Genomic DNA, 25,708 nt, shown 5'->3' on the forward strand with positions numbered 1-25,708 from the left:
AGGGGCCATGCCACTATGTGGCATTATATGTTTATGTGTGCTGTGCTATACAAAATTTAAATGATTTATTATTATTATTTACAGCTTTTTATCGAAAATTAGACTTGATTGGATGAAATAAAAGGTGCCATAAAGTGCACTGATTCAGTATGTTAAATTATTATTAAATTATCTACTATACACTACCTGACAAAAGTGCTGTCGCTTATTCAAGTGTTAGGAACAACAAATAATAACTTGACTTCTAGTTGATCATTTGGTATCAAAGGCCTCTAGATAACGCTTATTTTACCAAAATAAAATATGATCATACCTTGATTTTTAATGATTTAATTAGGACAGTAAGGTCTGACTTTGCTTAGACTGTTGTCTTGTCACTTAACAAAAATAATATCCAGTATAGAATATAAAGTCATTGGTGCGGTGGAAAAAGAATTCATGACTCCCATGAGCTTGGAGGACTGCATCCATACATCTCTGCAATGACTCAAATCACTTATTAATAAAGTCATCTGGAATGGCAAAGAAAGTGTTCCTGCAGGACTCACAGAGTTCATCAAGATTCTTTGGATTCATCTTCAATGTCCTTGTCATCGCCGTCGACTCCACTCTGCATCTCAAGTCCTCCAATGTATGTGGCGAGTCACTGGCGAAACTGGTGACAGCGGAAAAGCTGTCCACAGTCAGCCAGTAGCGCAAAAAGAAACAGAAAGAGAAACACCACTCCGTAGCGTCGTTTTAAAGACGAAATGCAGCCATTCCTACCTCTGGCTGCATAATTTGCTCTCTCCATAAATGTATATGTGCGCTACATATTCACAATGAGCCTGTGTTTGTACCTTTGCTTATTTTGACAGTTGATTAGAAAGAGAACTCGCATGGTGAGAGCCGGATTTCTGTGCACAGTTTGTGTCTAAAACCATATACATAAGCTGCCTTTGTCATTTTTATCTTGATATATTTCAGCTATATATTGTATTATTATTAATATACATATAATAATTTCACACCATAATAATTTTGAATTAAACACATTCACTGAATTAGAAAATTCAGTGCTTATAGTTGTTTTTGTTGCATATTCCCATATAAAAAAGTACTATAGTAACTTATGTTTTTGTAAGTAAAATGTACTATGTTGTATATATTATAGTATTTTCAGCCTTTTGTAATGAGTGCTACAGCATAATGTAGTATTAACTGTTGTAATAAATACAGTGGTATATATTACTACAGTAAACTGTGGTGAATTGTGGCATAATTAAACCCTTTAGTTGTAGAAGAATTAGTCTATTGGCTTATTTGTTTATATTACTATAGCTGTCATTAGCACATAAACTATAGAACAGATTCATTCAAGTATTTACTATAGTTTGGTTTAAAAACTATAATATTTACAATAAATTTGGGTTTTTTTTCTTGTGGGACAAAATAGACACAAATTTTATAATTAGAATTTTTTTAGCATTTGAAATATACAGATAATTCATACACATAATACTGGTTAAATAATCACAAGTATTAAATCTCTGTACAGAACTTGACAGTGGAGTTCTTCATCCTCTGTTTATAGATCTCATCGAACAGTTTATTTTGTTCTAGAGTGAAGTGATTTTTCCAGTCTCCGACTTTACCTTTTGGTACACGAACAAAAAGAAGATCAAAGTTAATGAAAGGACAAAATTCAAAAGGATAATTAAAATCAGTGGTTTATTAACCTTTCCGCATGAATGGCGAGATCCTGAAGTCCATCACTGGTACAGTGGTGTAGTTGGTCATCTTGTTCTGTTTCATGGCATCAAACTGAACATCATTTATTATTTTCTCCTTCTCTTTGGGTGAAGGTGACAATTTCAAGAAAGTGCACAAACGTTCTACTTCGCCATTAATGTCCTGAGCAAGCCATTGAAAATACACATTAGACAAAAATTTTGATTGAATGCTTCTTAAAGAGGTTCTTATATACTGAACTTACTTTCGCCATATCTTCGTAAAACATGTAGTGTAAGTTAGGATATTTTTTTTTCTCCCACCAATCACAGACATGGTCGAACCAAGAACCAAAAACTCCTAAGTGTAAAATTGAAACAATAAATCAGTGGAAAATATTTTGAATAATGCACATATTATAATAATATATATAATAATAATTATATAATAATAATAATAATAATTGTACAAAATAATTAACTTTTTGTTGATATATATATATATATATATATATATATATATATATATATATATATATATATATATATATATATATATATATATATATATATATATTCATAAGGGTGTAACGGTTCACAAAAACTGCGGTTGGGTTTGATAAGATACAGTGGTGTCACGGTTGAGTACGTTTTCGATACAGCAAAAAAAAAAAAGGCCAGAGAATTTCTCTGATTAAATTTTTTTTTATGTATTAAAACTAACATCATAAAAGTATGATCCTGTTGTTTTTTTCTTTTACTTTAAACAGTGATAGAGCTGTACTTCTGGGGTTTCTGCATAGCAGCAAATAAAACAAATCCTTCTTTATACTCAAAACCAAAAAGCTGCTTATAATTTTTTTTATAAAATATTGTAGCATTAACAAAAAAAAAAAGAATAATAATTTAGTTTTTATATGGAACTCCGTTTCAGTCAATTTTTTAGTATTTTTTATTTTCAGAATAAAAATAAAAAATACTAAAAGGTGTCCACCTTTTCTTCAGACAGCACAGATCTGCTTGATTTGACTGTCACCTGCCATTTTACGCGATTTCCAGAAGATTATTATTTCGTTTGCGGGCATCCAGTAGTTTCCCAAAGCTTCCAGGAGACTTGGAATGTCTGGAATTACATGAACGTTGCTTGCCATTTTGCCATTTAGTTTAGTGCATGCCTTGATTAGTGTTTAGAGGTTAGCTCTTTTGTGTCGGGGGTCTAGGGATGCTGGGGCAACGGGGGCGGAGCCAGCACTTGCAGCCAGGCTGACACAAAAGCTAGCAAGATTGCTAATGAGTGCATGCTTTAATAAAGTGATATTCTGAGTTCAAAAGCAATGGTCTACTGTTTAACATGACAGGGGGGAAGGCAGCATGTTGTCTGCATCATCATTTGGGATGCCATGTCGAGCGTTGTTGCACTGAAAACATTATATTTTGTACTTATTCCCTTTTATCTTTTTAGATGTTGGTCTGAATTGAAACGTTCGGTTTGTAATGCGTACCGAACCGAAAGTCTTGTACCGAATAGTTTTTTAAAGTTTTTTTTTGTTATGTTCATTGTATCTGACTAATAGGATTTGATTACATTTTCAAACAAGTGTTATGCTACTTACTCTGTCCTTTAATAAAATCTTCTAGGAAGGTGTTCCAGTCTCCTGGTTCAGGTTGTGCCATGTTCATTCGAGTAAAATGGAAATAGGAAACCACAGTGTCTTTTGCATTCCGAGCTACATACACCACCTGGACAAAAAACAGGACAAATCCCAATTTCTTAATTACACAACTGATATATATATATATATATATATATATATATATATATATATATATATATATATATATATATATATATATATATATATATATATATATATTATGCTTTGTTTGATATGAATCACATTTATACTTCTCAGTTTTCATAGTCATGCTTAGTATCATCCGAAGTGCATCAGCACAGCAGTCTCAGGCTTAATAAGGTTTGTACATTTAATAATTGTTGTCCCACCAGTACGTTTTTTGCCAGGGTATTCAGGTTAGACCCTCAAAGCGTGTGAACTGCCCATTCTAACACTCTATTCCAAACCATTTTTTATTGTTTTTTTTTTAAGACATATGATGCAAAACTCACAATATAGACATTAAATTAACAAATGACACAATTAAACAGCCCTTATGCCTCTATGTGCTAAATATGTTTAGAATCCACATTTCTGTTTATATAAGAAGCTTACCCCTACATAAAAGAAGTATGGCTGCGTCTGAAACCGCATACTTCCATACTATACAGTACACTAAAATCAGTATGCGAGCCGAGTAGTACGTTCAAATTCATAGGCTGCATCCGAAACCGCCTACTACTCAGTAGTACTACTCGGCCGTTAGAAAAGTACGCTCTATACAGTATGAATGTGAAAAGTATGAATGGAATTCGGACGTACTACATCCGGCATTTTGTTATGGTCACGTGACCTACCTGCGTCAGTTGCGTCGCCTCATTTCCATTCATCAATTCTCTCACAGGGCATTATGGGATAGCGCAGTGTGCATGGGATGCGCACTTCAGAATCTCGCCGGAAGTAGTAAGTCATCCGGGTAATTCTCGCCTACTGATTTTCGAATTCTATGAATTCGGACATACTACTCGGCTCGCATACTGATTTTAGCGTACTATATAGTATGGAAGTATGCGGTTTCGGACGCAGCCATAGAATTCGAAAATCAGTATGCAAGAAATACCCGGATGACTTACTACTTCCGGCGAGATTCTGGAGTGTGCATCCCATGCATGCTGCGCTATCCCATGATGTCACGTGACCATGACAAAATGGCGGATGTAGTATGTCCGAATTCCATTCATACTTTTCACATTCATACTGTATAGAACAGGGGTGGGCAATCTCGATCCTGGAGGGCCGGTGTCCTGCATAGTTTAGCTCCAACCCTATTCAAACAGACCTCAAGTGATCTTGAAGACACTGATTAGTTTGTTCAGGCGTGTTTGACTAGTGTTGGAACAAAACTCTGCAGGGACACCGGCCCTCGAGGATCAAGTTTGCCCATCCCTGGTATAGAACATACTTTTCTAACGGCCGAGTTGTACGTTTAAATTCAAACGCAGTACTTACTGAGTAGTAGGCGGTTTCGGACGTAGCCTATACTTCAAGTTACCTTTAAGTAAGTATACTTGCGTAATATAGAAGTACATTTTGAAGTATACTTCACATATTAACATCTATGTACTAGAAATATACTTCTAGAATACCTCTTGGGACTGAATTGGCCCACATTTGACATATAAATGTATACTTTTAAGTGCACTTTTTACTTTTTCAATTGTATTGCAATTGAACTCTTTTGAGTATACTTAGAGTATACTTTTGTAATACTTGGTGAATTTTGTCCCATGCTCAGAAATTGGGCATTGCATTTAACTAAGTATACTTAATAAGAATACTTTATGTTATGTTTATGTAATATAATTATTGTTGTAATCTCATTACTTTGATTTTACACTCACTGGATTTACGTGAAGTTTAATTTTAAACTAATTTCGAGAGGAGCATGTGCTCACGATTGACCCAGCTGGTCCACATTAGCTAATCATGATCCTCCAATCAAAGGATCCTGAGTCACTATATATATATATATATATATATATATATATATATATATATATATATATATATATATATATATATATATATATATATATATATATATATATATATATTCATTTCCTTTCTGCAACTATCTTCGTCTGGAAGAAACTGGTTATACAGTATCCAGCTTTTCATTATATGGCACCTTTAATAGATAGTGAAGGCTAATGTTTCTGCATCTAGGTTAGTAATGGACTATAGTTCAGCATCAGCTAACTGAGATTTATAATTCTGGCAAACAGTTTAACTTATCAGGCATCACGTTGGTGCAGTGGGTGGCATGATCACCTTATAGCAAGAATGTTGCTGGTTTGAACCTCGGCTGGGTCAGTTGGCGTTTCTGTGTGGAGTTTGCATGTTCTCCCTGTGTTGACGTGGGTTTCCTCCGGGTGCTCCGGTTTTCCTCACAGTCCAAAGACATTGGGTGAATTGGGTAAGCTAAATTGTCTTTAGTGTATATGTGTGAATGTGTGTATTGATGTTTCCCAGTGATGGGTTGCAGCTGGAAGAGCATCTGTTGTATAAAGCATATGCTGGATAAGTTGGTGGTTCATTCCGCTGTGGTGATGCTAGATTAATAAAGGGACTATACCAAAAATGAATGAATGAATGAGTTTAACTTATTTAGCTTTTTCAAAACTTTAGCTTTAGCATAATTTGTCATACAGTGGTGTTTCTTCTTTATTCAAAATGTTACATGATTATTATAACAATAGCAGGCTAGGTACTGTAGTAATACTGTAGTAGTAGCAAAATGTTGAGGTATTGTAGTAGCAAGCCAGGGGTGACAAACATCATTGTACTAACCACATCCTCAAATTATTGATTGAGCTAAGCTGTTATATACAGGACTGTAGGAAACTAGCGCAGTTTTTATTAATTCCCTTTATTTGAATTACATGACATTTCCAAAAAACAGACTTGGGTTTGGTAGTTCAAGATTCACATCACATCATGACAGATTCAAAAAGTTGCCACTTGCCGCCTACACACCATTGTGGAGTTAAAGAAAGTATTTTACACATTACCCTTGAGTTCTGCTGCCAGAAGGACTTGGGAACAAGTTGAACAGGTAAATGAGTTTTGATTAGGCGAGGAGAGGTTGGCAGTTCATTAGCTCGTTCCGTGCCTGGGAGGGAAAATAAAACTGATTTTAATGTTGACATAATTGATAGTGTAATTTTCAGTTTGCTTTGCATGTCCCCTGTTTCATGTGAGAGCATGCATTTATAGCAAATAAACTAATGTAAATATTCTCCCGCTTGCTTTTTGAGCACTGACAGGTGAGGCCTCTATGATTGGTTATTGTCTTCACCTGCTCAACAGAAAGGGCTGTAGAAATGAAAGCGCTTTTCGCAGATGGCGGGAAGAACAGCCACGGTTACAGTCTGTATGCGTATAATGTGCGGTTATCACAGGTAATCCATAATAGACACAGTGGAGAAAACTCGCACCTCAGGCACGCTCGTGTCTGGATCCACAAGTATCGCTTTAACAGCCAAGAGGAGAGGAAAAGTTACCACACAAACAGGCCAGCGCAGGGGGTCAAATGTCCAAAGTGAGAGAGAGATGTAAAGATGGAGTTTTACAGCATTTATCTGTAGTAGTGAAATAGCAACTCGTGTGCTGTGCCGCCTTCATTGTAGTAAGAGCATTATTTACTCACCCTCGCCTCCTTCACCATGGTATTGCGACATCGCGCATAGGAGATAAATGACGTCAGTGCGTAATAAACGGTTAGGATCTATTACTAAACCTATATTGCTAATTTTGACGTGTACCGATGCAGCATATAAAAAATCTATTGGAGTAAAAGTATTAAACTCATCAAAAATATATACTGAAAAGTGAAAAAAACTGAAAGTCGGAGAAAAAAAAAAACAATACTCCAGTAAAGTACAGATACAAACTTTTAGTACTTAAGTACAGTAGTGAAGTAGTACTACTTCGTTACTATACATTTCTGGTCCCTGAGTAATAGCTGGGCGCCGTGGACAGCCACTGACTTGCAATGCTATTGTGCGTACTCTGATAGAAATCTTTGTTTAGAATTCTAAAATGTGAATGGCGCTGCGTGTCATGGCGCCTTTTGGGGTGGGGATCTGAGGCATGTCTTTTTTATTTATTATTTATTATTAATTTTACATTTCCATATAAACTATGAATTTGTATAAACACAAAATAAGATATTTTGAAGAATGTTGGAATCTTGAAACCATTGACATCCGTAGTGGGAAAATCACAATTTATATCAATGGTTACAGGTTTACAACATTCTTCAAATTATTTTTGTTTTTGGTTTGGAAAACGTCACGTGTAAGTAAGTGATGGCAGAATTTTTATATCTGTTTATGTTTATAACTTTTCCATTAACTGATATCAATGCAATATACGTTTGGTTTTTCATTAACTTATTTGTGTTCAAATTTGTTATAAACATAAATCATTAAAAACATCTCATCAAAATAAACAATACAATAAGTGTACACCACTGTGTTTTAAATGTGCTATATGCTATTTGTTTAAATCATTTTAACAATAAAAAATAAATTCAAATGAAAACTAAGTTCTTTTTCAAGAATATTTTCTTTTTTGCCAATTAATTCTCATTGTGAATTGCTAATTACAGTGGACTTTGTGAGTGTAAACACTGAAACCATCATTACTGACAAAACTAAATTTGCTAGTGTGTAAGGATAAAGCACATGCAGACCATCTATTGAATGAGTCCAGGAAATATAAAATATTCCAGGAAAGCCCCCTGACGTGAAGGCGTGGGGATAGGTAGTGCTTTTTATTTTTTTTGTAGACGACAATAATCTTTTACATTTTAATCCTATAATTGTTCATATTTAAAGATATTTGTGTGCTGCTGTGCATCCATGTGCATGTAATAAGTAATGTTAGGGTATGTTTTAATCAGCTTATCACTATCATGCACTTTTACTAGCAAAAACAACAGTGCTTTCTTTCTTATTACTAATACACCAAAATTAATTTTCTACTTTCCCATGCTGAATAAATAGATGAAAACTGTAAAGGGAATTTAAGGCATCATGTCATCAATATATAAATAAAATAATTAAGTTTTAAATAGAAATAAAATCTTTGACAGTTATTCCCAATTCTGTTTTGATGTCATAAGAGATTCTGAACCTCTGGATTCAAACACACTAATGCAGAAGGAAGCCAGCAGAGCACTCTAGTCTATATCAGGGGAGTTCAAACTCGGTCCTGGAGGGACTGTGTCCTGCATAGTTTAGCTCCAACTTTCTCCAACACACCTGCCTAAAAGTCTCAAGTATATGTAGAAAGAGCTTGATTAGCTGGTTCAGGTGTGTTTAATTGGGGTTGAAACTAAAATATGCAGGACACCAGCCCTCCAGGACAGAGTTTGGACACCCCTGGTCTATATGCTCGGGGGAACGTTTGCCTCACAGGTGCTTGCTTTTCTGAAAGAATACAGAATGCTGACTCTGATTTATAAATCCCAGATATAATGTATATTTAATTTTGTACAAAGCAGAAATTTTAAATGTCACATCACAAAAATGTCAGGGAACGCACATAATCTATGATAGTGGACTTTGAATTATGGAAAAGTGAGTATTAAGTAATTTTATAATATACAGAAACAGGAAAAAAAATCCTTCTAACATATTATACAGTAGTTTCTGACCTGATTGCATCTCTGGAAAACAAGACTCCAGGAATGGCACTCTTTTATAGATAGGCTTGGTGGTCTGGCGCTCTGGATCTTCCTTACCAAAATACAGAAGGTCTAGAATATAAGAAACCCAAGTGTTACCTAGAAAAAGTGAGAAAAAGAGCGTAGAAACAAACAGAAAGTTAACCAACAGAAAGTTTTTCTTTCAAAAAGATTTGAGTGAATGGAATCATGAAATGTAAGTACAATCAAATAAATAAATAAAATGTATTTAAAAAAAGAAAAGGCTTTTCTCTTTGTTCCCTTTTGGAAATCTTTTGTGGTTTGCCCAACTGTATCTAATTATATTGTATTTATTCACTGTATTGATTGTTTTATATGTAAATCTAAAATTATATTTATATTCAATTTTTACTTTTATATATTTTAAAACGCATGTAAATTTAGTTTAGCTGGGGTGGGCCATTTATATGGATACACCTTAATAAACTTATTGGGAATTTCAAAAGAAAAACAATGGTGTGCTTGGTTTTAAACGTTACTTTTTTTCTTTCATGAGTTATTTACAAGCCCCCTCACATATACTAATGTGCCGCAAACAGGACATTAATATCACCAACCAATACCATTTTATTAAGGTGTATCCATATAAATGGCCAAACCTGTATAACGTAGATCAATGTTATTTTAAACTATTATGTAATTTAATTCTATATATTTCTCCTTGGGAATTTAAATGTGTATTAAAATGTGCATCCTTATTTGGTTAAATTTGTACCCAAAAAAAACAAAACAATAGTTGTAACAATCAGGATGTGTGTATACATGTGTGTATACAGTTCTCAGTCCATAAGCGAATATGTGTGTGTGTGTGTGCGTGTGTGTGTGTGTGTGTGTGTGTGTGTGTGCGCGTGCTTGTGTGTACGTGTTTTTGTGACATATCAGGACACAAATCTGTATAATGACATGGATATGACACAGGTATTACAAAAAGGAGGTGAAATATGAGGACATTGGTGATGTCCTCATTTCTCAAAAAGCTTATAAATCCCACAGGATGAGTTTATTCAGAGAGTAAAGCTGGACACTGACTCCTGTGTGGTTGGGTTTAGGGGTAGGGTGGGTTGAGGGCAATGTGTAATATACGATTTGGACAGTATAAAATGAATGGAAACCTATGTAATGTCCCCACTTTTCACAAAAACAAACATGTGTGTGTATAAAGAATGCTCCTTGAAATCAAAACGATGAATGCAACGAATGTAAAAATCTTTTGGTGGTGTAGTAGTGCAATTCTCTGCAACGATGCAATGTTAAATAAGGCATAGCAGATGAGTTTACAACTCAGTGATGGGGTAAATGAAGAGAAATACCACACAATAGACGCATATTCTAAAATTATTTTTAGTTAGGTTGTCCTAAAAGTTATGGTTGTATTTTGAGTGTAACGTGCAACCAATTAAGAGTCTCATCTCCCATTCCTTTAAGAGTGAGTTGTGGTTGCGCCCTTGTGCAATCCAGGCTCATCCTAGAAATGTACCACTATCTGCATTTCTGGAGAGTGCCAAAAACCTCCCAGGAGCTACGTATTTTTGCAGTTTTTGCTTTCGCAATTCCACGAGAGGCAGCTGTGCACTTTTTCAGATCTCAAATGTTTTTCGCCAGTGCCATTCGTGCCTGCTGTTCTCACTTAAATCCACTAGAGGCTGCTGTCGACTGACTGACTGACTGACATATCGACTGACCCACCCTCCTCCTTCCTTAAACCCAACCATTAATGTTTTTTAAAAATCATCGATTGACCAGCGCCCACCCACTTCCCCAAACTCAATTTGACAGTGTTTTAAAAAATCATTCAGAAAAAGAAAAGCCCTAATCTGAATTGTATCATGTTTTTAGATTTTACCACATTCTCACCTTGTTATTTACTTGTTTATTTTATTTTTTGGCTTTTGTTTTTGTCATACCCGCTTTCTGGAACCGTTCTTTGCTGGACTCAAACCTGATCATTGTGGTCAACTCTTCTCTGCATTTCAAATCTGCTGACGTACATGGCGAGCTAACTGGACAAGCTGATAACAGCGGTCAACTGATAATCACGAAAAGCCACCTCATACTGCCCTGTACCATTTGTTTTAAAGACGAAAAGCAGCCATACGTTCCCCTGGCTACATAATTCACGATCTCCAGAAATGTATATAGGGGACGTTTTCAAAATGAGCCTCTGTTGCCCATTGTGAATTGCTATTTACATGGCAGACTTTGTAAAAAGAAAAACTGAATAGTGTGAAAACTCCATCTACAGAATGAGCCAGATTCTTCCAAAGCCCCCAGATGATAAGGCATAGGAGGATGTAGGACTTTTTTATATTTATGTAGACAACGATTATCTTTTACATTATAATCATTGAATTTGTGTGCTGCTGTGCATCCCTGGGTTTGTAATAAGCATTTTGTATATGGTTTTGACCAGCCTACCTATGTAAAAAAAAAACAGTAACAAAAAGCTGTGCTGTTGACTTTATACCAGCTTTTAACTGCATGGCCAGTGGTGCAGTTTCACTTTAAACCACAATAGCAACACAACAACAATTCAACCATCTACACCTGGCTGAAGGCAAAAAACACTTGTGTCCCACCTGACACTACATTGCAGGCCCCAAGTTTTTAATGTCACATTTAGTCAATCTAATAAATCCTTGCTTTATAAAATATTTGCTTCATTAAAAAAAACCTGATCACACCTTTGAACAGGAGCTTAGTGGTCACATAATATAAAAAATAACGAATTCAGTGCTCTACCTGCTTTGGGGTAAGTGGCGATTAGAATGTCATCAGGTCTTGCTTGAAAGTTTTTCACATTTTCCCAGTTGTCAGTGAAGTAGCTGATCATTGGGATACCCGCAAATTCTAACATCTCAGGTCGATCGGGTAATTCAATCTATAGGGTTAAAATTGTTAGTGATGAAGCTTTATTGCACTGAGAGGACAAAATGATAGAAGCATTAATAAGATCAAAACCTTTTAAAAGTACAAAATATGACAAAATATGGACAGAAGAGTCAAGCTGTAACTTTAAGAGTATAATTATATTTCATTATTTCTTAGGAATCATATTTATAATGGTGTGGTATCTTATGCCAGAACTGATAAATAGAAAGACAAAATCTTCTGAAGTGTACTGTACTGTTCTTACAGTGCCCTTAAACACAGCAATCATATAATTTTTAAATAATTTTTATCAGTTCTTCTATATCTATAACCTGCAGATACTTATTTTAATTGTTTTCACAACCAAGTGTCAATTGAAAAAATCTCTTAACTTATAAATCAGGTAAGTTGCTTCTTTAGTTATAACCTAAAAACCCTGAAAGAAAATGATTTACTCACAGAGGATTTGTCTTGGATTTCCATTATGTTGAATTGGTGGTGTGCAAATATCCAATTTATTTATTTATTTTTATTTTTTTGCCTCTGTCCTCCGTCTTTCAGCAGTTCTGTGTACAATTATATTCAGTGTTGTCGTGCAGTGTGTATCTGCTCCGTCTCTCTCTGTTTCTGCTCTTTGCACTCAACCTCAAAAACCGGTTATACATCTTCAGCTATTTAAATTTCCACTCATAATGAAAGATGAAATTTGATTCCTCTCTCTCGTTCATACTTTCTCTTTTGGGTCTTTCCATACACTTTTGTTTTTATACTGAGCTAAAAAAAACATAATCCTTACATAAGCAGAGCTGGGTAGTAGCTGATTATATTTAATCTGGATTATTTAATCATATTCCTAAAAATCTGGATTATTTAATCATATTCCTAAAAATCAAGTATTTGTTATTAAAGTAAACTTGTTTTAAAAAACATAATCAGGCTAAGGTTACTTTTTATGAATTGCATTATTGAATATTATTTACACCATGACTGTAGGCTGTTCACAATTCTGACTCTGTCAATTTTCTTTTTAATTGTTGTTTTTATACATTTATGATTCTTTGCATTTGCAACACACATATACACAAGCCAAATTAGTTTTATTCAATTCACCTATAACACGTGTCTTTGGACTGTGGGGGAAACTGGAGCTTCCGTAGGAAACCCACGCCAACACGGGGAGAACATGCAAACCCCACACAGAAATTCCAAATGACCCAGCTGATTCTCGAATCAGCGATGATGCTGTGAGGCGACGGTACTAACCACTGTCATTTTAAATGCAAAGATGACATTGTTTGTCATGACATCTTGACATTACCTAGATAACATATCTTGTCATAAATCTCTCATAAACATGGTTGTCATAAGACATCACAATTGAGTCATGAATATTTTTCTGATCACGTTTTTTTTCTCAGAGGAACTGTATTTGTCATAAAAATGTCTCACTAATCGTGTTCTGTCAAATAAATTAAACAGCGTCAATAATTTATAAATTCAATTCAATTCAGCTTTATCTGTATAGCGCTTTTACAATGTAGATTGTGTCAAAGCAGCTTCACATAAATGGTCATAGTAACTGGAACAGTGTGGTTCAGTAACTGGAACAGTGTAGTTCAGTTTTTAGTGTTTAAGTTCAGTTCAGTTTAGCTCAGATCAGTGTGATTTAATCATTACTGAGAGTTCAAACACTGAAGAGCAAATTCATCAATGCGTAGCTCTACCAATCCTGAACCATGCGAGGCAGTGGCGACAGCGGAGAGGGAAAAAAAACTTCACCTGATGGGAGTGAAGAAAAAAAACCTTGAGGGAACCAGACTCAGTTGGGCACGACCATTTTAATTTCTCTGCTGGCCAAAAGTCTTGTGCAGAGCTTCAGTCACCGTGGTGGAGGCTGGAAGCTGGCCTCAGCGAAGACTCGTCTGTCCCTGGAGCGTCGCTGGAATCAGACACATATTCTCCACTCCCTACGACCATCAGCGCAGCAGCAGCTCAGAATATGGCCTGGTCCCGGATATGGAATCCTTGGGATCATCTCGTCGCTGGTCTTGGATCCAATCAGTGACTCCGCATAATCTGAGGACCTCGGGATGAGTATCCCCAGGTGAAAATAGAGAATAAAGAGAATAATTAGCGTAGCTGCTGTTCATAGTGTATATAAGCAAGATGCAGAAGCCTGTGTGGAACCCGCTAGGTGATGCATTGAGTGTATGCTTTACTAATGACTTTTTAATGACAAATTTATCTTGTACAACTGTAGTTGAGGTCAAAATTTTTAAAAAAATTATGATACTTATAAAATTATTTATAATGTCTTCATGACAATCATATTTTTAACAAGTTTTGTTGTCTTGTCAAGTTGTCATGGTAATGTCATGACAGACAAAAACAGGTTGTGATGTGTTTGTTTATGTCGGGTTGTCATAGCTAACAATCTTTGCATTTAAAATGTAATACCTGAGCAATTGACACTTAATGAAAGTTGTTACAAACATGCTTAAAATCTCATTCATATTCATGACATGTCGTCACTTAGAATTATAAGGTTCTATCTGACATAACGTGATTTTTGCTTAATAGGTTCCCTTTAACCTTGTTACAACACTCCCTTGCTAAAATTTCAAGCCTTTATATTTCATGTATGTTACCATAAACGTGCAATCTGAGAATACATTAGTGATTACAAGTTTTGTCATGTCAATTATAATCAGTAACTCAGCACATGAGCTCTGTGTCATGACTGTGTTTGTCCACCAGATGCCACTGTAGTTCGCCAGCAACCCTCAGTGAACTACAGTGGCTTAAACTACATTTCCATACATTCTTTCGCGCATACTCCCGGTCTTTCATATACACTGATTGCAATCACAGCAGTCTCTGTTTCTCGTTGATTACCTGGACTATATATTCAACCATTCATCCTCTGTTTGAGTTGGTTGTTGTCGTCTTTGGTATGTTGTTCCTGATCCTTGCTTTTGTATCTTGTTGTAGTCTAGTTCGAGTTTAATCTGTCTTAGTTTCTTGTTTTGTTTGTTTGTTTGCCATTTTGTACTTTGGATTTTTGTATTTTTGTCACTTTCTCTGCACTATACATCATTAAAACTGCACTTGGATTCTACACCCATTTTAGTTCCTGTTGTGATCACTCTAATGTGACACTCTGCACATAACCAATTACTCAACAATGATTCATGGATATGTTACACTGTAATGTCCATTCATCATGACTTTCTGCCTTTTAGAGTAGAACTCTTGACTATTCTATACAAAACTCATATTTAGGGAATGTGCAGAACACATTACAAAAAATATAATAATAAAAAGTCAAGAAAACAAACATTTGTGTTGCTTTAACTCATTTTAATGTGCTTTAGATTTCAACTACATAAAAATACACAAAGTTAAACTTCATATTTTAGTCCGTTTGAATGATGAGTTGTAAGATGAGATGACTAAAGTTAATTTGATTCAACAAATATTTAAGGCAGCAATATTTTGTTTTACAGTGTGATGTTAACAAAGATGTTATTTCATTTAATAATTAATGCCAATTGTAAATGTATTACATAAGACAAAGGGTTAGTAGGCCTCCCAAATGTTAGTTTTTAGTTGTTACAGGAAGGTAAAGTTGAACTGAAAGGATCAGTGTGTGGGTGTGTATGTTTTGAAGACTTCAGGAAGTGAACGAGCCCTTTACCCCTGTGGTCCCAGATTAGTTCCAGCTATGCTGTTTTTTTTCTGAAAATTTGAAGCGTGGTTGAGAAACATCTTAGGAATGTGTGTGTACTCCACTATATACATAACAGCATTTCAATGACGTTTCACTGGTTCGTGGTAAAAATTCTTATTTTCACTGCAAAATGTTTTTTCTTATCTAAAGGTATTGTCTTGTTCCTAAACATGTAAAAACACTTTCCTAGAAAACATTGTTTTGCTTTAAGAAACAATAATAAGTTTTTTCCTTAAAGGACACCCATTTTACCCCTTTTACAATGATGTCCAATGTCTTTGGTGTCTCCAGAATGTGTCTGTAAAGCTCCGGCTACCGGACTCTGGCCAGATGCGGCGGCCGTAAGCGAGCCGACACTGCCGCATCCGCACGGGAATCGGCCCGAGAGTAATGTGCGCTGCGGCCCGGAGCTGTTTACCTTTATATAAAACCTTTTGGTATTAGATTGGTACTTGATACATGGTATTACAACCCTTTGAATTGATATAACAGCAAACGCCTGTGTGTCTGCTTGGTGCTTGTGTGTGTGTGTTAGTGCGCGCGCCTATGAGAGAGAGAGAGAGAGAGAGCTTTCTCTCTCTCTCTCTGTGTGTGTGTGTGTGTGTGTGTGTGTTTATACAGATAGCTTGGCTGTCTGGACTGTATAGCTGGGTGATTTTCGGTTTTGTTCTCCCCCGCTCTTTAGCGGGATCGGGCGCGGTGGGCAGAAAACAGAGCGGGTGGGGTAGTGGGACAACAAATTCTTAATATAAGTGGGAGCGGTCAGGTTCGGGCTAAAACCTGGCGGGTGCGGGCGGGAGCGGGATTCAAAATTTAGTCCCGCGCAGATCTCTATTGCGGTGGGCCTCAAAATCACTGGGATTGAGTTCTATTTTAACATTAGGAAATAAAAAAAAAAGACTTTTTGTTTTGTTTATATCACTTCAATATGACCAAAGTTGATTTTCATCATAGGTGCCCTTTAAAACAAGCTAAATTATTTGCCTATAGGGCAAGTAAAATAATCTTATTTCAAAGCAAAAACAAAAATGTGCTTACCCCACTGCCAAATGATTTGGCTTGTTTAAAGAAAAAAAAAAACAGTTTTGACATTTTTTTTAAAACAAAATATTTTTAACTTGTCCAGAAAATGCCTATATATATATCCGGGCAATCCGGGGTCGCTACAGCGGAATGAACCGCTAACTTATCCGCCATATGTTTTAAGCAGCGGATGCCTTTCCAGCTGCAACCCATCTCTGGGAAACATCCACACACTAATACACTACGGACAATTTAGCCTACCAAATTCACCTGTACCATATGTTTTTGTGGGGGAAACTGGAGCTCCCCTAGAAAACCCACATAAACGCAGGGAGAACATTTAAACACCACACAGAAACGCCAACTGACCCAGCCGAGGCTCAAACCAGCGACCTTCTTGCTGTGAGGCGACAACACTACTTACTGCGCCACTGCATCACCCTATATATATATATATATATATATATATATATATATATATATATATATATATATATATATCAGCTTGCAGCCTTTATGATGCAAGCTGAGATTGCATCGCCCAGGAGACATGCTGCAGAGCCACTTGGGCTCCAATGAGGAGGAGTTTGAGCTCCAACTCCTCCTATAAGCTGTTTTAATGCGTACATCCACCCCACCCCTAACCCCAACCCCCAGTGACATCACTTGTAGAAGAAGTGCAAAAAAGGAGGAGCTGGAGCTCAAGCTCCCCCTTGCTGGAGCTCAGCTTGCCTAAGTGGCTCTGCAGTGAGTACTACTTGACGCCCAGAGATGCTTGATATATATATATATATATATATATATATATATATATATATATATATATATATAGTAAACAAGACAAATAATCTAAGAAAAGTGTTTTTGCAGTGTTCTTTTGCTTGCTTGTTCTTCTACTGTGTACTGTCTCTTGTGTCCTCATTCCTGTTATTTCCCCCTTCACAGTCTCTCTTTCAGCTCTTGTAATTATTATTGGCTGCCTTTCAAGTGTGTCAAGCTCCTGATTGTTTCAGAAGACTAGAAAAAAAATAGCAGCTAGAAAAGCAGTAGCTCAGTCATTTTCACTGCAATAAGCATTATCCAGGAAATGAGAAAAAAAGGGAAGTATTAAGTGAAATGTAATGTCAGACACTTAAGCAATTTAACTTATAAGCTTTACCCATTAGGTGGCACTGTGTGTCCTAGTTTAGTATTTTATTTTATGCATGGGAGTAGTCTATGAGTAAAAGAACATATACTGAAGAGGTGTTGATACTGTATCCCATGCAGTGATGTTGCCAGTCAAACAGTGGTGTTTACTGACAATAATAATTCTTACTATCTCTCTCTCACACACAAACACACACTCTGCAAATAACAAAACTAGTTTTAACTTGTCTATAACTCAGTAAATTACCATGGAATGAGCAGGATAATCAACAGCTTGCCTTTTATACAAAAAAAAAAAAAAACCTTCTGGATGTGTTTTATCCCATTTATTACAACTACTTGCCACAAAACATAAACACAATACTTAATACTGTAATAATTTATTTATTTTTTTATTAAATGTAGGTGACACGATGGCTTAGTCGTTAGCAATGTCGCCTCATAGCATGAAGGTGGCTGAATCGAGTCCTGGCTGGATCAGTTGGTATTTCTGTGGGAAGTTTGCATGTTCTCCCTCTATTCGTGAGGGTTTCCTCTGGGTGCTCCCCCACAGTCCAAAGACATGGGTGAATTGAATAAACTAAAATGAGAGGGATCTGGCTGCAGACATGGTGCAGATGCAATCTGAGCTGCATCCAATGCTTTTTAATGCGCTCACATAACCCCACCTCTAACCCTACCCCTCACAGTGATGTCACCAGCTCCTCTGAGTGCATCGTGTCTGACACTGCATCTCTGGGCGTCAAGTAGTACTCACTGCAGAGCCACTTGGGCAAGCTGAGCTCCAGCAAGGGGGAGCTTGAGCTCCAGCTCCTCCTTTTTTGCACTTCTTCTACAAGTGATGTCACTGGGGGTTGGGGTTAGGGGTGGGGTGGATGTACGCATTAAAACAGCTTATAGGAGGAGTTGGAGCTCAAACTCCTCCTCATTGGAGCCCAAGTGGCTCTGCAGCATGTCTCCTGGGCGATGCAATCTCAGCTTGCATCATAAAGGCTGCATCCAGATGCTATTGACCAAATTGACCGTAGTGTATGTGTGTGAATGAGTGTGAATGGATGATCCTGTGTTGATCAGTGGTTGTTATTTTATAATAGCATACCTTGGAATGTTGCAATTGACCAGTCATAATGAAGCATTCCAGTCAGCCATGTAATAAGTGATGGTAAAGGATTTTTTGGAGGCAGTTCTTTGCCTGCACGTTGCGCAATTAAAATCTAATCTGTTGATTATCTCTTAAATATATGTATATGTACAAAGGCCTTGCTTTGTGCACTGATTCGCAGTCTTGTTAAAACAGATAGGGGCATCCCTAAATTATTCCTCATGCCTGGAGCATACATTTTTCCAAAATGTCTTGGTATGCTGGAGCATTAAGCGTTCCTTTCACTGGCCCGCACAACCCCTTAAAAACATCTAAACGCCACACAAGTCAAAAGAGATTTTCAAAAGCAACTTTTGTACCAAATAGAACTTTTAAATGTCCAGTTTAAACAACATTAGGGTGAAGATAATGTGTCAGAATAAAAGATCACAGATTCAATTTACAGTTGAACACAAATTTATTCCTTTCAAAATCGACCAAAAATTTTCCTTAGAACGATATTTAAGAAGGCTCAAAACAGGTGATCTAGAAAATCGGACCAGTTCAGTGTACCACCACCACAAACATTCCCCTTGGGGAAAGTTTCAAGAGCCAAGGTGAAGAGAAAGGCAGAGGGATATTTGCTTTTCCTAATATGATTGTCAAAGGCTACAGATTTTCAGCTTTCTTCAAAATAATTTCTTTCAAGAGTTCACACTTAGCTGACGATTGATAATAAAGCTTGTTTGGCGTGCTGTCCCGGGAGAGAGCCCTGTGCTTATAAGATCCTCGAGCTCCCTCTTGTTGCAAGGCGAGAGGGGAATTTGAGCTCAGGTAGATCTTGATGACTCCCCCTCCTGACTATAAGTGTCAGATATGGATGCTGAGAAGGTGTACTCAGAGCTTGGCTAAAATATTTTGCATTAATTGTTTAGGGGGCTTGTTTTTTAATTGTGGGAGGAAACCGGAGGACCCGGGGAAAACCCACGCGATCACGAGGAGAACGAACAAAACTCTGCACAGGAATGTCGCCTGGTTTGGAAGGGAATTAAACCAGGGGCATTCTTGCTGTGAGGCATCAGCGCTAATCACTGGCCACCGTGTCGCCCGTTTGAAAGGAGGGAAAGTGGGGTTGGTTGGGGGGGGGGTTCATCAATACGGAGATATTGAGATGAGAAAAGTCTGGTTATTTATAGTGAGTTAAGGATTCTCTGATGGGATAATTAGTCATTAGCTAAAGTTGGAACAGCTGTGAACAATCATAAGCACGTGATCCTCTCGAAATTTGTTTATAAATAAACTTCACTTTGTGTTGAGCAGAAAAAAAGAAACTCATAAAGGCTTGGACCCACTTGAGGGCAAGTAAACAGTGAGTACATTTTCAATTTGGGGGTGCACTATTTATTTAGGTCTCTAAGCTTTGACCATCAGACAGTCAGCAGGACAAATATTCAGTTACCAGAGTGATTGAAGCGCTTGATGAATTTTGTGATTTTGGGGTAGATGTCCTGCAGAGAGAGGTGAGCAGACCCTTAGATGTGCTGAACCTAATATTCAGCTCCTGCAGGGCTTTCCAATCTTGACTGGAACGTTTCCCATACCACACTGAGATGCAGTTAATACACTTTAAGTGGTCCCTGAATGAAAAAATTTCAGGACTGCTGCAAAGCTCCAAATTTTCTCAGCTGCCCTGATTTTTTGCAAACTTGTTAGTTAGTATGTCTTAAACCACTGTATCATCTGCAAATTAAATAATAGAGGAAAAGCTATGGAAGGAAACAAAGTGATGTTGAGAGAGAGAGAGAGAGAGAGAGAGAGAGAGAGAGTCGAGCAGGGGACTCAGGACACCCCAGCGGTGGCCCCCTTTATTCAGGGTGATGGAGTTGGGAATGAATTGACCTACTTTCATCACCTGAGGTCTGCCAAGTCACAGAGTGCAGAGTCTAGTCACTGAATGATGTATTCAGGCCAAGATATACATTGAAACGACTTTGCATAATACAAAAAATGTAGCATTTGCTACAAAAACACAGTTTGGTAAGAAATTATACTCACAGAAGGTTCTTAATGTTATTTACCAACGGTTAGAATACTTTATGTATAGAGTGTCAACTGTTGTGATGTAAAATTTATTGATTCATTTTCCTTCAGCTTAGTCCCTGTTTATCACCACAGCGGAATGAACCAACAGCTATTCCAGCATATGTTTCACGCAGCCTTCTAGCCGCAACCCAGTACTGGAAAACACCAATACACTTCCTATTTACACTAGTGCGTTTTAGTTTAAAAATGGCGTTTTAGATCAAAAATGATCCGCGTCCACATGAGTGTTTCACCTAGTGTTTCTGAACATATCTTCGTCCACACTACACCACCAAAAACGTATATCACGTGACCATTCGCGCACTCTGGGCATGCGCGTTCTAGTGAATATATGCCGCTCCCGTAGTAAAAAAGGCAGCGTTTAACTGCACAATGGCGCCTAAAACAGACAATAGTGCAAACAACGCTCCCATTTCTGTGTCCATGTTGTTGTTTACAGTGGAGGCTGGTCTGTTGTCTTCCGGTAGCGTTAAAGCGATGTGTTATAGTCATGTGATAGGGGCTTGACGAATAAGGGAAGGATACGCAATGAGACAAAAGCCCCAATAAGCTAGCGAATGTCTGCAGCCCCGCCTCCGTTTTCAAATGTCTCCGTTTTTCCCCATCCACATTGAGCTGGAGCAGCAGCGTTTTAGAATGAAAACGGCCTCTCCTGCGTTTTCGGCGCTTGAAAACTCAGACGTAGTGTGGACGGATGGCGTAACCGTAGCAGAACTTATGCGTTTTCAAACTAAAACGCATTAGTGCAAACGGGGCCTAACATTCACACACACATACTTGTACACTTTGGCCAAATTTTGTTAACCTAATTCACATATAGCGAATGTCTTTGGACTGTGGGGGAAACCGAAGCACCAGGAGGAAACCCTCGCGAACACTGGGAGAACATACAAACTCCACACAGAAATGCCAAACGGCCCAGCCGAGACTTAAACCAGCCACCTTCTTTTCGTGAAGTGACAGTGCCAACCACTCAGTCGACATTAATTGTAAAATATAATATAGAAAATAACAAGTAATGCATGTAAAAAAAAAAAACAAGTTGTCCACATACCAATAGATGGCTGTAGACTATTGTAATATGTCATCTTGTAAAACTGCTGTGCTGCTTCAGACCAATACAGGTTCACAAAATGCAACATAGCCGTTATCACTCTTTATCACTATTTGCTGTAAAACGTAGGTAGCTACTGGAAAAGTGACATTGTTTTGTAAATATCTGACATACTGTCAAGTTACTGATAAAAGAGGTTACACTCTAGCAGCTGAACTCCATGTTGCTAGCTGCTCACTAACACTCATTATAAAATGACTTCCTTTTATTCTTAGTCAGTGGGCATCGAACCCCTGACTTAAGTGAGACATAAAGGTTTCCATAGTGCAGCTGGGGTTATGGTGGGACCACAATATAGAGCTAGTAACCTAGAGCGTTGTTTGTTTTTCTATTACTGATACAATGTAGGGCAGCATGGTGGCGTAGTGGGTAGCACAATCGCCTCACAGCAAGAAGGTCGCTGGTTTGAGTCCCAGCTGGGTCAGTTGGCATTTCTGTGTGGAGTTTGCATGTTCTCCCCGTGCTTGTGTGGGTTTTCTCTGAGTGCTGCAGTTTCCCCCACAGTCCAAAGACATGCAGTACAGGTGAATTGAGTGTGAAGTGTGTATGAGTGTGAATAAGTGTGTATGAATGTTTCCCAGAGATGGGTTGCAGCTGGAATGGCACCTGCTGCGTAAAACATGTGCTGGATAAGTTGGCGTTCAACTCCGGTGTGGCGACCCCAGATTAATAAAGAAACTAAGCCGAAAAGAAAATGAATGAATGAAATTGTCTGTAGTGTATGAATGTTTCCCAGAGATGGGTTGCAGCTGGAAGGTCATCCGCTGCGTAAAAGAAATGCTAAAAGAAATGCTGGATAAGTTGGCGGTTCATTCCCCTGTGGCAACCCCAGATTAATAAAGGGATTGAGCCGAAAAGAAAATGAATGAATGATACAATGTATTTTACATTACTGTTTATAAAAATAATGCTTTTAACACTCTAATTCATTACTCTTATCCATTTTTATATAAATTGGACTTCCAGTGGTTTACATTATGGGCGGTTTAAGTTTGATTATTGTATAGAGAACTGTGGCTGTTAAAAAACAACAAAAAATTAGTATCTAACACATATGCATAACCTTCAGATAAAAAGGAGAGATGAACATCACAAAGTATGCCTCACACTTTTTCAGATATCTTTTGATTCAGATGTTGATTATTGATAATAAATCTACAAATCAAACCTGTATCATCATTAGGCTGCTCAAATATGAATCAGTTGATTAATTTTACAGACAGGTGGCTGTTTACAGCGCACTAAATTGTCTTTCATAAAACGGAAATGTTGTGTACAGTACATGCTAAGTTTAGCCTATAGTTTTAAGCACAATATCATGCGGGAGAAAAAGCTTGACTAAGATGTTCCTGGCTACATAAATAGCCTAACTAACTAACGTCAGACATCCCGAGTTGGGAAAAGTCATTTTCGGGGGATACAGAGATGATTTGCGGGAGAGATGAGTACCAGAAGAGCAATGGGATGAGTTGCGCGCGACGTACCTAAAGAGCGGTGGGGGTGACGCGTGACGTACCTGAAGAGCTGGGAGGGATGCGGTGGAGAGGGGTGTGCAAAGTGTTTAATGACCGGGCGGGAGACGCGCGATTTCCGGGAGATTATCATTCATTTGCGGGCATCTACTTGGGCATCTGAGAGTCTCTGTGCATTTGCGGGATAACGTTAACGTTAGTCCCGCAACTTCCGGGAGACTTCTGTAACGTTAAATGTCTGAGAAAGTGCAAACGCGGTCATTTAAAGACATTAATGTTAACATTCCGACTTTAATGGTTGTCAACACTTAATATAATTCAAGCGTACGTTATCACGCGAGTCTATGAACTAACGGTATATGGACAGCCACGAATGAACCAGTTTAAAGGGGCCGCGGTGTTTAAAATAATCAAATTAACATACACGAATAACAAACAATCATATGTTTTAGTCAGGAATAAGCCTTTTAAAAGTAAGCATATGTTCATTTACTCACCAGATATGTTTTAGAAACTCTCCTGAGCTTTTGGAAACCGTCCCGTGTTGCCGTTAGCATCGGGGCAGAGTAGGCTAGGCTGCTCCGGGGATTCCCCCGCTAGTTTGCTTCGAATTAAAGGAGAAGTGTCGATTTTATTTTACAGATGGGTAACGCACAAAATGGCATTAAGCGTGACAGAAATGTGTTGAACATGTACATTTGATGTTTTTATGCACTATGTATGCGTGAGCATATATAAAAACATTCTTAAAAAGAAGTGAATAGTAATGCAGTTAAGCTAGATACACAAACGACCATGAATGAACCTCAGAAGTTTAAAATTGTCACTCCATTCTAAAGTTATTCTAAAGTTATTAACTTAACAATATGTTTACAACTGTATTTCCTTAAAGAAAGCCAGTAAAATACCAACATTTAGGTAGTTTGACTCACCAGTTGCTGTTCTAAACCTCAGATGGAAAATGACGTCTGGAAAATTCTTCAGTGACTGGGGCTGCATGAATTCCCGGATGTTGGAAATAACACCACCAAGTGTTGAAAAGATAACTCCCTGATTTCGCACTGAATAAAATCAATTCTAACTCTTATTATATTCATTCATCAAAATCTAACTCTTTAACGTCAACACTTTAATCTGAAATGCTTCAACACCGAGAATTTAACTCTGATCAATTTGCTGTGTACCCCTAAATAAATAATAATAAAAAAGTTTTTTTGGTTTTGAGCATATTTTGAATGGTGGTGAATAAAAATTATGTCTGCCCTGATGTTCCGCAGCTCACATGCAAAATAATTATGAAATATTTTAACAAATAAAAAAAAACTGGACTCCTTGATAAATTACAGCCTTTTCAATTGAAGGGGCAGAGAGTTTATGAAATTAAATGAAAGTTTGCTCCTCCCTGACTTGTGTTTTGGATGAACTATAGGCTAAATTCAGCCTGATCTCACGAAAAAACGTAAGTATTTTACGTTTTGCCTGTTTAGTGGCTAATTCGTACAAGTTTAGTCGTATGAAATTGTGTGTGGATGGCATTGTATTTAGAGTTGTATTTCGTGGGTTTAATTGGAAACAGACAGGAGTAAATATGCATATCGACCTCTGAAAAAATCACTGTAAGAACTATGTGATGTGACAATGCACAAACGTAATAAACACAAGTTCAGCAGTCTAGATGTGTTTGTTGCCTACAAACGTTTGATTCAAATTTCACAATATAGACATTAAACTAACAAAAGATACAGTTATTCAGACCTTATGCCTGTTCGGGCTCACTGGATAAATTTATAATCTGTCTTTCCTAAGTTTTGCACTCCATGCCTGCTTGCATTAGTTTAGAGCTCTATAATGCCGTCTTGTTTTCAGAATAAGAGTCCAACATACAAGAATAATAATACTAATTATTATAATACTAGAATACTAATTATTATAATACTAGAATAATACTAGATTAGATAAACGCAGAGATTATAAAAGAGAAAAAACTGTTGTGAGACAAAGTTTATTTACTGTATAGAGCACATTTCATACACAATGGTAATTCAAAGTGCTTTACATAAACAAGGTTAA

General features: G+C 37.2%; 2 protein-coding genes across 3 annotated transcripts in view; both read right to left on the reverse strand.

Annotated features, from left to right (window-relative positions):
- Positions 1-1,084: 1,084 nt before the first annotated feature.
- The window catches only part of sult1st7 (sulfotransferase family 1, cytosolic sulfotransferase 7), a gene marked incomplete in the record, with an annotated part of 43,459 nt that continues 18,835 nt past the window's right edge, over positions 1,085-25,708 (reverse strand). Inside the window, 2 exon segments of the mRNA NM_001139481.3 lie at positions 1,085-1,306; positions 9,283-9,297.
- LOC147842857 (cytosolic sulfotransferase 3-like) lies at positions 1,451-24,627 on the reverse strand. Of its 2 annotated transcripts, XM_087265499.1 has the most exons (9): positions 24,571-24,627; positions 24,136-24,242; positions 11,838-11,976; positions 9,048-9,176; positions 6,397-6,497; positions 3,323-3,449; positions 1,976-2,070; positions 1,719-1,893; positions 1,451-1,634 (listed from the first exon to the last, which is right to left on the reverse strand). In XM_087265499.1, exons 2-9 carry the CDS (start codon positions 24,193-24,195, stop codon positions 1,522-1,524), a joined length of 939 nt encoding a protein of 312 aa, XP_087121625.1. In that variant the 5' UTR covers positions 24,196-24,242; positions 24,571-24,627; the 3' UTR covers positions 1,451-1,521. The 2 variants fall into 2 exon arrangements, with proteins under 2 accessions (XP_087121625.1, XP_087121626.1); XM_087265500.1 differs by lacking the exons at positions 24,136-24,242; positions 24,571-24,627 and adding an exon at positions 12,426-12,589.

This window comes from Danio rerio, chromosome 8 (genome assembly GCF_052040795.2).
Source record: "Danio rerio strain M-AB ecotype USA chromosome 8, GRCz13ab, whole genome shotgun sequence".
NCBI lineage: Eukaryota > Metazoa > Chordata > Actinopteri > Cypriniformes > Danionidae > Danio > Danio rerio.